Source organism: Bufo gargarizans, chromosome 3 (assembly GCF_014858855.1).
Source record: "Bufo gargarizans isolate SCDJY-AF-19 chromosome 3, ASM1485885v1, whole genome shotgun sequence".
NCBI classification, from domain to species: domain Eukaryota; kingdom Metazoa; phylum Chordata; class Amphibia; order Anura; family Bufonidae; genus Bufo; species Bufo gargarizans.
The window spans coordinates 389,482,734-389,495,602 of record NC_058082.1 but is presented as its reverse complement, the minus strand read 5'-3'; the positions used below and the strand labels follow the sequence as shown (position 1 = coordinate 389,495,602).

The 12,869-nt window shown below is 46.8% G+C and overlaps 1 protein-coding gene across 5 annotated transcripts in view; it reads left to right on the top strand.

Moving 5' to 3' along the window:
• The window catches only part of PARL (presenilin associated rhomboid like), a 145,492-nt gene that overhangs the window by 35,727 nt on the left and 96,896 nt on the right, over positions 1–12,869 (top strand). For all 5 annotated transcript variants that reach the window (XM_044288241.1, XM_044288242.1, XM_044288245.1 and 2 more), the window contains exon 6: positions 5,014–5,109. In XM_044288241.1, the coding sequence (XP_044144176.1) occupies positions 5,014–5,109 (96 nt within the window). The remainder of the gene's footprint in view (positions 1–5,013; positions 5,110–12,869) is intronic.

Here is a 12,869-nt window from a genome sequence, read left to right as displayed (position 1 = left end):
GGCAGTCGGGACAGAAATAGCATGTGTCACGCCTTATTCCACTCCTGCTACAGACACGACATCTTTTTCGGGGTGACGGTTGGGTTGAGGTACCAGGAACGACATTGGGGAAATGTCGCTCGTGTAGACGGCTAACTACACTGGTGGATGGGGCCACGGAACCTCCTGGATACAGGAGGTTCTCGATGATCTCTTCCTGAACTTTGAGGAAGGATCCTGTTCTCCCAGCCTTACTGTAGAGAACAAAACTATTATACAGAGTCAATTGAATCAAATATACAGACACCGATTTGTTTCTGCCACAACTAAGTCCAAGAGCTCCGCAGTCAAGAACAGCTCAAAAAATCCCAGGGCCGAACCGATCTGAGCTGTCTCAACCCGAACTCCAGACTGGGCGGTGAAAGGGGGAACTACAGGTGCGGCTGAAGTTGGGGACTGCCAATCAGGGTTTGCCAGCACCTCAGGGATTCTAGGGGCTCTACGGGCCCATCTGTGCAGTGGCTGCAACGGGGTAACTAATGCACGTGCCACCGTACCAGCTTCAACTGCCCTTCTGGTGCTCACCACTTCACCATGTTCTACGGCAGTACTGGTACTAGGTCCAGGGAGGGCTGCGCTGCTGGTGTATGCCTCACCACGTAATCCGACAGCGCCAGCCCCAATCTGCTGCCCTTGAAGCAGATACTGCACAACCTGTGGTCTAGCGACACGGGGCCAGGTACGCCTGGTGCTATCAGGGACCTCAACCTCCTCGTCCGAACTTTGGGTCAGAGTGCCATTGCTTACTACAGGTTCATATTCTGACCCGCTAGATTCATCAGATGAGGGTTCCCATTCCTCATCCGACTGGGTCAGAAGCCTGTAGGCCTCTTCAGAAGAATACCCCCTGTTTGACATTTGGGCAACTAAATTTAGGGGTATTCCCTGAGACTACCCAAGAAAAAAAGCAAGCCTGTCTTACAAATGGGAGGCTAGCGAAGTACCGAAGGCCGCTGCGGTTGATAAAAAAAATATCAAAACTGATTTTTTTATCGCCGCAGCGCGTGTAAAGTGATTGTGCAGTGATCAAAAAAATAATAATTTTTGGTCAGTGCGGCGGGGCAGGCGTGGTCGAACGCACGTGTGGGCGACCGATCAGGCCTGATCGGGCAAACACTGCGTTTTGGGTGGAACGTGAGCTAAGATGACACTAATACTATTATAGATCTGACTGTGATCAGTTCTGATCACTTACAGATACTATACTATACTGGCCAGGAAGAAGTCACCAGGGCGCATGCGCGGACTCGGCGTGCGCGTTCAGTACAGCGCACGGCCGGCCGGCGAAAAGAAAAGTCGTCTGCGCACACACGGCCACCGCAATTCATGAGGAGAGCGGTGGCAGTACAGCGCACGGCCCGGTCGGGGGAAGACATCAATGAAGATGGAGCCCACCCCCTGCCGAAACCAGGAAGTGGACGGCGCAACGGGACCAGGTAAGTATGAAACGCTGTGTTGAGAAAACCCCTTTAAGCAATCAAGCATACAGCTTTCCCGCTCCACACCTCACTAAGATGATTGGGCTTAATGGCCACTGTCGTCATCAGCAGCAGCCTTGACCTCCTGCACAAACTCTTCCTCCGGTGGTAGCTCCTCATCCTTTACTTCTCCCTTCATAGGAATTTCTCCATGTGCTTCCTCAACCGCTGCTCTAAGATGAATATCAGGGGGATGACCTCACAATTGCCCCTACTGACAATTCTTTCGGCCTTGGGGTCTAAGTATGCGACACGTGTCATTCATCACTTTATACTACTCATACAGATGCATATGCAAGGTGGAAATCCAGTGAGTTGGAACATCATGGATCAGTCGGGGCAGTGGCAGACCGTTCATGACACAGCATGGCAACGCTTCACTCTACACCTATGATAGAAAAGAGTGGGAGCGGGAGCAACAGCCTGCAGTGCTTTTGTTGGGCACGGGAGGAGGACTTGGAGGATTCGGATAAGTGCCTGGTGTGGGAGCCAGATTGACAAACTTGGAGGTATCAATAGGACCTGGCATCGTTGCTGTGTTGCTGCGTCGCCACTGCCACGAGAAACATTGCCCTAGTTGGCTGTGAAAGACATGTACTGTCTCTGCCCGTAACAGCTGTTCCAGGTGTCATTGGTGGCGTGCATCTTGCAACACAGTGAGAATTGCAAGGAGCAGCCCACATTCTTTACCTGTCACGGACCAGGTGTTGCTAATGTGGTAATTTAACCTTGCTTATTTATAGTTGCTTCTCCCACAGTGCTGTGCGGTTTATAGCTTCTGTACCTGGACCTATGGATAGTTTATGGTTGGATCTTAGCTGAGTTCCTTGTGCTTCCATAGCTCCTTTGAAGTTAAGTCTTTCCTTTCCCTTTTGTATTTTGTTTGGGTTGCATTTCCCTATTGTTTGTATTAGGCCTGAAGGAGACTCCTGTTCGTCCTTCCTTTTGGAGGAACAGGTAGTCTCGTCCCTGCCATTAGTACCAGGGTCCTATAAGGCTAGATAGGACTCTAGGTATTCCTGCGTATGAACTCGCCTACCTTTGGGGTCTGTTCATACTGGCCTGATTCTCTGTCCCCCCCCCCCCCCCCTTCCCTCCTATGCTTGGTGTGGTGTTTCCCTCCCACACCGAAGTGTGACATTACCATGTGGCAGTACAAGGCATGGATGTTGTTGTTGTGTTTTTTTTTTTTTTATAATGGTGTCTAGGTATCTTCCAGTGAGACTGAGTGCCCCCTAATCAGGAAGAAATCCAGCACGTAACAATTCCTTCAAGTCGCTTTGGTCTTTATTTTCAGCCGTTAAAATACATTCAGTGAACACCACCTTCCCTCTCCGCCTCGTTGATGCGTTTCAAACAATATAGTTATTGCTACGAATAAAAACTATATTGTTCCAAACGCATCAACGAGGGGGAGAGGGAAGGTGGTGTTCACTGAATGTATTTTAACGGCTGAAAATAAAGACCAAAGCGACTTGAATGAATTGTTAATTGTTGCTGGATTTGTTTCTGCTTATGTCCAAAAATGAGGGTTGACCTGCACCTGTCCGCGCACCAAGGGGTAGAAAGGAAAGGCGAGCTGTATTTACTTTTCTGCTGCCTAATCACTTCCCTAAAAGCATGAGAACTGCTGATGATGGAGCGGAGGAGTAGTAGTCAAAGCAGGAGAAGCAGTAGTTGATGATGATAAAAGATTTGCTTCTAAACTTCCAAGCCTTGTAAAATCCCCCAAAAATAAAGTCCCATTCCCGAAAATGATCCAAACATGAAGTAGACATATGGGGAATGTAAAGTAAAATCTATTTTTGGAGGTAATACTATGTATTATAGAAGTAGAGAAATTGAAAATTTTGCTAATTTTTCCAAATTTTTGGTAAATTTGGTATTTTTTTGATAAATAAAAATGATTTTTTTTTACTCCATTTTACCAGTGTCATGAAGTACAATATGTGATGAAAAAACTATCAGAATGGCCTGGATAAGTCAAAGCGTTTTTAAAGTTATCACCACATAAAGCAACACTGGTCAGATTTGCAAAAAATGGCCTGGTCCTTAAGGTGAAAATGAGCCCGGTCCCTAAGGGGTCAAAGAGAACACAGCGCTCCTGTGATTGCTGCAGTCTCTACACTGTTTATCTGTTTGCCGTCGACATCACAGTGGCGAGATGCCAGCTGCTCGCAAACCAGTCATCACCAGGGAGACTAACTTGAGTATCTTCCATAGCACATAGGATTTTGTTGACTGCTCAGGAAAAAAGAAGGCGCTCAGGTTTAATTACAGCTCCCCCGTTCAATGGTACGGAGTGTAAATACAACTGCTGTTTGCCATACTGTTTAAAGACAGACTTAATTAAATGTCCCTCCCCAAACACACTGCACACCGGTATTGATAATTTACAACGGTAATAATGCAGTTAAATCACGTTCAATGTAACTGAACGGTATTTTGCTGTAAAATGTGTTTGCTGTAACACTAAACAGTATCTTGCAATAATATACAAGTTCAATAACACGGGTATTATAAATGTGTTATTGCAGTTAAATATGTTTCTTAGAACACTGAATGGTATCCTTTATACAACACATTAAAAAACACTGGTATAATTGCGAAAGGTATCTTGCATTAATATACAATGCACTCAATAACACAAGTATAATGGCGTTATTGTAGTAAATAGTGTTTGCTGTAACACCGAACATTATCTTACAATAATATACAACACGTTCAATAACATGGGTATAATTCACTGAAATGCTTAAAAAAAACAATGGGTAAATAGAAACGGTTTTTTTTTTTTGAAAAAAAGGGAGGGGCAGTTTCTTAGTGTTTCATACAGAAAATAGGATTTTCTTGAAGGAATCTAATGCAGATCTTGCCTGCAAGCTGTATGAAGTAACTGGGACGGTAACCAGTTCCTCACTCTCTGTGCTAAGCTTTCCCTGATAAAACTCCAAAATCTACCCAAGTATATCTCTATATTTTCTTCCTGTAGTGCCCCTATAGCAGGGCTGGCCAACCTGCGGCTCTCCAGTTGTTGTAAAACTACAACTCCCACCGTGCCGTGCTGTAGACTTATAGCTGTAGGCAGACTGGGCATGCTGGGAGTTGTAGTTTTGCAACAGCTGGAGAGCCTCAGGTTGGCCAGCCCTGCCCTGCCCTATAGTTTTCCTAGTAACTGGCTTGTGTCTGCCATTTGTTTTTTAGCAGACACTGCCATAACATCCTTTCATAAGCTTTACTAGGCACAGAATAGGGTTTCTTCCTTCTGAGCAGAAGGACCTGCCTGCATACAGCCCCCTGATTGGCTTGATCAGACTTTAGTTTACATCAACAAAATGTGCCCAAATTTGTGCAGCATTTTCTGGTAGGACATCACATTTAATCTACACCCCCTTTCTCATAACCCATGCCCCAGTGTTCAGCAAGGTGTAAAATGCTTCTTAAAGTGTCTAAACCTTATCTTTTAAATTGCTTCCCCTGATCAATCTTTCCGCAGGAATAATTGCAGCTAACCTTCTTGTATTCTGTCTTTGGAGAGTACCCAACATACAGCGAACAATGTTTCGATACTTTACTTCCAACCCTGCATCTCGTAAGTGATCATTTTCCCCACCTTGTAAATTTGCACATCTTTTTATTCATTGTTTACTTGAAAGGGATCACAAGATGAGATGTATGGGTATCTTAGTTTTTGAGTGAAGAGAGGCTACTTTCACACTGGCGTTTTGGTTTCCGTTTGTGAAATCCGTTTCAGAGCTCTCACAAGCGGTCCAAAACTTATCAGTTTTGCCCTAATGCATTCTGAATAGAAAAGGATCCACTCAGAATGCATCAGTTTGCCTCCGTCTCCATTCTGCTCTGGAGTGGACACACAATGTAAGTCAATGGGGACGAATGAGTTTTCACTGACACAATATGGCACAATAGAAAACTGATCCGTCCCTTATTGACTTTCAATGGTGTTCAAGACGGATCCGTTTTGGCTATGTTACAGATAACACAAATGGATCCGTTCTGAATGGATGCAGACATTTGCATTATCTGAACGGAAGCGTTTGTGCAGATCCATGACAGATCCGCACCAAACGCGGGTGTGAAAGTATCCTTAGTATTTTTCTTTCCACCAATAGGAAATAATAGGATATTGTGTTTGCAATGATTGGACATCAGTGTATTTGAGTTGGCTGAATGGGGGCTTTCTCAACCATCTTACTTCTGCAATGATTTCAGAATATTGTTGCAGTCGACTACTTATAGACAGTTGGCTTGGATATGTTGGTTTTCATTGTCACAGGTAACAGAGTATGCCATCATTTGTTAGGTTTTATTATCCTGGTGGGAGGTAATCCTGTACTTTATTGGTCACTAACTTTTCACATAACAGCATGAGTCAACAGTGCAGGTAAATATAAGAAGCTTTGTAATATATCCCATAAGAGAAAAATTCCCTTATCTCCACTTATTGGTTTCCCTCCCCCATCAAAGTAACATTCATGGTCTTCAGAGAATGAAGACCGTAATTAGACCAAGCTTTTTCCAGGCCAGTTATTGGAAACAAGTGTTCATCGGAATGCTCCTTTCTGATAATTGACTTGTATAATCATGCCACCGATCAGCTGATAAGTGAGCAAACACTTGTATGTAGGTTGTTCAGCATCTTTCATCAGGATGAAAGATTCATGATTATAGGCAGCACATCTCTAATTATACTGGCATAATTGCATAATTTTCCTATTTTATGATGTAAAGTCATGATTTTATGAAAGACACAAAGGCGAGTATTCCTTAAAGGGACACTGACAGGCCCAATAAGCATATTTAGCTATATATACAGTACAGACCAAAAGTTTGGACACACCTTCTCATTCAAAGAGTTTTCTTTATTTTCATGACTATGAAAATTGTAGATTCACACTGAAGGCATCAAAACTATGAATTAACACATGTGGAATTATATACATAACAAAAAAGTATGAAACAACTGAAAATATGTCATATTCTAGGTTCTTCCAAGTAGCCACCTTTTGCTTTGATTACTGCTTTGCACACTCTTGGCATTCTCTTGATGAGCTTTAAGAGGTAGTCACCTGAAATGGTCTTCCAACAGTCTTGAAAGAGTTCCCAGAGATGCTTAGCACTTGTTGGCCCTTTTGCCTTCACTCTGCGGTCCAGCTCACCCCAAACCATCTCGATTGGGTTCAGGCCCGGTGACTGTGGAGGCAAGGTCATCTGGCACAGCACCCCATCACTCTCCTTCATGGTCAAATAGCCCTTACAAAGCCTTGAGGTGTGTTTGGGGTCATTGTCCTGTTGAAAAATAAATGATGGTCCAACTAAACGCAAACCGGATGGAATAGCATGCCGCTGCAAGATGCTGTGGTAGCCATGCTGGTTCAGTATGCCTTCAATTTTGAATAAATCCCCAACAGTGTCACCAGCAAAGCACCATCACACCTCCTCCTCCATGCTTCATGGTGGGAACCAGGCATGTAGAGTCCATCCGTTCACCTTTTCTGCGTCGCACAAAGACACGGTGGTTGGAACCAAAGATCAAAAATTTGGACTCGTCAGACCAAAGCACAGATTTCCACTGGTCTAATGTACATTCCTTATGTTCTTTAGCCCAAATAAGTCTCTTCTGCTTGTTGCCTGTCCTTAGCAGTGGTTTCCTACCATGAAGACCTGATTCACACAGTCTCCTCTTAACAGTTGTTCTAGAGATGTGTCTGCTGCTAGAACTCTGTGTGGCATTGACCTGGTCTCTAATCTGAGCTGCTGTTAACCTGCGATTTCTGAGGCTGGTGACTCAGATGAACTTATCCTCCGCAGCAGAGGTGACTCTTGGTCTTCCTTTCCTGGGGCGGTCCGCATGTGAGCCAGTTTCTTTGTAGCGCTTGATGGTTTTTGTGACTGCACTTGGGGACACTTTCAAAGTTTTCCCAATTTTTCGGACTGACTGACCTCCATTTCTTAAAGTAATGATGGCCACTCGTTTTTCTTTACACACCTGCGTTCTTTTCTTTAGGCATAGAGTTCCGTCATCGGGGCTCTATGCCGGAAGAATCCTGATCAGTTTTATCCTAATGCATTCTGAATGGAGAGAAATCCGTTCAGGATGCATTAGGATGTCTTCAGTTCTGGACTGGAATGTTTTTTGGCCGGAGAAAATACCGCAGCATGCTGCGCTTTTTACTCCGGCAAAAAATCCTGAAGACTTGCCGCAAGGCCGGATCTGGAATTATTGCCCATTGAAAGGCATTGATCCGGATCTGGCCTTAAGCTAAACGTCGTTTCGTCGCATTGCTGGATCCGACGTTTAGCAGCCATGGTAAAGTGTAGTGGGGAGCAGGGGAGCAGCATACTTACCGTCCGTGCCGCTCCCGGGGCGCTCCAAGGAGCCGCACGGACTGTGCGCCTCCCTGGAGTGCTCTGACGTCATTCTGGAGCGCCCCGGGAGCCGCACGGACTGTAAGTATACCGCTCCCCACTACTACTATGGCAACCAGGACTTTAATAGCGTCCTGGCTGCCATAGTAACACTGAAAGCATTTTGAAGACGGATCCGTCTTCAAATGCTTTCAGTTCACTTGTGTTTTTCCGGATCCAGCGTGTAATTCCGGCAAGTGGAGTACACGCCGGATCCGGACAATGCAAGTGTGAAAGAGGCCTTAGCTGCTTTTTTCTTGCCATAATACAAATTCTAACAGTCTATTCAGTAGGACTATCAGCTGTGTATCCACCTGACTTCTCCACAACGCAACTGATGGTCCCAACCCCATTTATAAGGCAAGAAATCCCACTTATTAAACCTGACAGGGCACACCTGTGAAGTGAAAACCATTTCAGGTGACTACCTCTTGAAGCTCATCAAGAGAATGCCAAGAGTATGCAAAGCAGTAATAAAAGCAAAAGGTGGCTACTTTTGAAGAACCTAGAATATGACATATTTTCAGTTGTTTCACACTTTTTTGCTATGTGGAATTATATACATGTGTTAATTCATAGTTTTGATGCCTTCAGTGTGAATCTACAATTTTCATAGTCATGAAAATAAAGAAAACTCTTTGAATGAGAAGGTGTGTCCAAACTTTTGGTCTGTACTGTATGACTGCACAGGTAATATCATATAAGTATACCCCCTGTCCAGCTTATAAATACAGTAAACTGATGTTTTATAACCTGATAGAATCGTCTTCTTTCTGCCCAAGGGGCGCCATTTCAGTTCACTTGCGCCCAGCCAGCCTGGCCCCAACTGCCATTTTGAAGCGCTGCCCAGCTCATCAATATTCACTTCGCTGGGTGGCTTTAGATGTGTTCAGAGCTGCTCAGAAGAGTGCCCGGCGCAGCTGCTGAAGTGGCCTCAAAGAAGCAGAGGGGACGCAGGTGCGATACGCTCCCGGCCGGTGAGGGTTCCGGGGGCGCATGCGCTGAAGCTAAAATAGAGTCCGATGCCCATAGCTTTCTATTGGGCATGCACCGGATCTCCGAAGGTCGGGGACAGCAGAAGCCGCCCAGCGAAGTGAATATTGATGAGCTGGGCGGCGCTTCAAAACGGTGTTTGGGGCGAGGCTGGCTGGGCGCAAGTGAACTGAAACGCCGCCCCTGGGGCAGAAAGAAGATGATTCTATCAGGTTATAAAACATCAGTTTACTGTATTTATAAGCTGGACAGGGGGTATACTTATATGATTTTATTACACATTAGAAGACCTGTGCAGTCATATATATATATATATAGCTAAATATGCTTATCGGGCCTGTCAGTGTCCCTTTAACCCTTTCTTTACTGAACCACTCAGCAGCAAAGAAAAAACAAGAACATAACCACCAATGGGCTGGCTGATAGCCCCACCTCCTTAGTCCCATATAAAGAAAGCTCCATCCAAGCATATCTTCCTCTTTCTTTGTCGACTTGACACCCTCAAGAAAACTAATGAACTGGAACCAGCCATCGCAACTTGAACCAAACGAAGCTGAAAACGACAGCGAAGCAATGTCAGCCAACGAAGGGGATCAACCTCTTATCCGACGTTCTCCAGGTCCATCCTATGAGGAGAAATAAATAAATAGATAATAGTAGGGAGAACAAACGCAATCACGGCGTCTTCAAAACAACATTGGAACAGATAACCAGGTGCAATATAAATTCATACATATATCATAATATTCACTAAAGACAATGTCAACGCAGGGAGGGAGAAAGGAGGATGGGTCAATACTCGCCTCCGCGTCTTTCATAAAATCATGACTTTACCTCATAAAATAGGAAAATCATGCAATTTTATTTCAAGACACGGAGGCTCCTATTGCTAGTTTAAAGCCGGTTGACAATAGAGGCGAACACGTGCGGATCCGGCCTAAAATAAAACTCTCTAAATGTGGATGCCCATGACCAATCTGCCAGCCTCATGACATCCTCCAGGCGTGCCCAGACCCGAGGAATTGGGGAAAACGGTGGGAAGGCGTACATAAAGGCATCTGACCAAGGCTGAAGAAAGGTATCATCGCCTCCACGGCAGGATCTGGTCTCCAGCTGAAATATCTGGGAAGTTGGGCGTTCCAACGAGACACAGAGTTCTATAGAAAATGGACCCCAACGTGATGAGATGGTGGAGAAAACCCCCACATCTAACCTCCAATCGCTGGCTTCTGAAATGTAGCGAGAGTTCCAATCCAACGTGTTGTGGAGACCGGGAAGATATTCCACCACTACCGACACATTGTTGGTCAGGCAATGGTCCCAAAAATCCTTTGCTAAGTGTGTCAACATGGTGGAGCGGGTCCCCCCCATCGAGTTGATGTAACGAACCGCGGAAATATTGTCCATACGGAGATGGATGCAAGCCCTGGCTCTCCCACTGGTAAAGCTGCGAATAGCAAAGGACCCCGCTAGAAGTTCCAGCGCGTTGATGTGCAGGTGAGACTCGATCGCTGACCATGGACCTCTGGTAGATATTCCCTCGCAGTGGGCTCCCCAACCTTGGAGGCTGGCATCCGACACTACCACTATATCCGGTTGAGGGCCGTTCCATGCGGAAAGGTTCCCGATCCACCACTCCAGTTCATCTCGCGTGTCTTGATCCAAGGAAATCAGGTCCGCATACGTTGCACCCGCCGGCAGGTGGGCGGTCTTGAGTCGCTGAAGGGCGCGATAATGCAGGGGTGCAGGGAAGATGGCTTGAATAGAAGACAACAGGAGACCTATCACCCGAGCCAGATGTCTGAGAGAAATCTGCGACAAGGCCAGAGTGCGGAGCAAATCCTTGCGAATCGTCCGAACCTTTGCTGACAGAAGGCTGAGTGTCAATGAGGTAGAACTCGCCAGAAAACTGAGAAACTCCATGGTCTGGGAAGGGGTAAGACATGAATTCTCGTGGTTGATTATGAACCCGAAGCTGGAGAGGAGGTTTATAGCCATGTGAAGATGGACTTGGAGTGTAGCACAATCCCTGGCCATGATCAGGATGTCGTCCAGGTAAATTATAAGTCTCGCCTCCCGGCTACGGAGGTAAGCTACCACCAGCTGCATGAGTTTGATGAAACGCCAGGGGGCGGATGACAGACCAAACAGGAGGCACGTGAAGCGCCAAATGTTTTCTTGCCAGCGAAACTGGAGAAGAATCCTGGAAGAGGGAGCAACTGGGACCATTAAATACGCATCTTTGATGTCCAGCATGTCCCTCAGAAGGTGGATGCCCTCCATTTTGAAGTGCCGATACCTGAGAAAGGTATTTAGAGCCTTCAGATTGATGACGGGGCGATGCTGGTCCCCCCTTCTTTTCGACTACGAAAATGCTGCTTATTACTCCACCGTGAGTGTGAGGAGCTAGCTGTCACGGCTGGCGGTGGGGGAAACCCCCAGCCGTGCGGTGCCAGGAGATGATAGGGTTACCCCTTGGCCGGGACCACAGAGTTAGGGAGCAGGTCACCTCCTATTGCGTCCCTAACGCTGACCCTGTCTCCTGTCAGTATGAGCCGACCTTGGTGGTAGGAGGGCTCATAAGCCGGAACCTAAAAGTCCCTACGAGCCCTCAAGTCGGCCCTGAACTAGGGGACAGAGTAAGACGACCTGCTCCTCCTAGACACGGAGAAGCAGGAGTCTCAACGGCCAAGCAACACAGGGGGATACAAAAACAGCTATGGCAGTGACAGGCAAATGGGACCAACACATCACTCACCTGCCTCAGACAACAAACCCTGGATCCCATGTGCAGGTGCTGCAGTTCAGACACCAACGAACACAGCACACACCAGACATCCCACAGGAACCCAGGACCACAAGCTGCACTAACATAAAACCCCACACACACCTAAATAACACCGTGAAACATAGAAACACCAAACATAACCACAGACAGCCACAGTGAAGGAACGGATGTCAGTGCACACCACACAACACAAAGTGCACACAGACATACAAACGTGCATACACACAAACTCACTCACCTATCTCCGACGGCAACGGCATGCGTGGCAACCGTGTCCTCAAGAACAGCCCACAGGCCGAGACACTTCCACAGCATGTAAACAGCACCAGACGTTGCCGCGGACAACCACAGGTGAAGGGAGGAGTCCTAGTGCATACAAACATCACCTCGTGCACAACAAACAAACAAGGAGGTGCACAATATCACACGTTGCCAAGGGCAACCGCACACATGCCTATTGTCCGCGGCAACCGCACCTGAGGCAAACAACTAAGTGCCCCCAGCTGCGGTTGACAACACCAAGCTGCGGGCAACCGCATGCGGCTCCCAAGGAGTCACGACCATGACCAAGGGTCGTGACACTAGCTCCACGACTGCCTTTTGGAATAGGGCTTGTAGTTCTGTGTCTATTAGGGACTGAGAAGCTTGAGACCGGACCATGGACTGTGGGTGGGGGTGGGGGGGACGACTAGAGGGGGCCCCACGAGGTCTATGTGAAACCCCCGAATCGTGGTTAAAACCCAAGGGTCACTGGTAATAGAAGCCCATACATGCAAAAAATGTTGGAGTCTGCCCCCTACGAGACTGTCGAAAAAAAGATTAGGTGGAAGACTTACCAAAGGGGCGTCTGAGGTTAGGGTTTCCTCTATACATTCTCCCTCTTCCTGGCACGCCATGGGACGGGAAAAAGGTAGGTTGGTGCCTTGGGTCCTGGCCTGGAGTTCGGTAGGATTGGAAGGAGCCTCGACCCGTGCCACGGGTCTGAAAGGAGGAGCGGCCGGACAGACGGCACCTTGTACTGCCAGCCCTGGAGGAAACCCTACCACTGAAAACTCTGCGCATGGAAGACTGCGCTTTATCCAGGGCGATGAAGGTACCTACAAACTTCCCTAGGTCCTTTATAAACGGGTCTCCGAAGAGGAACC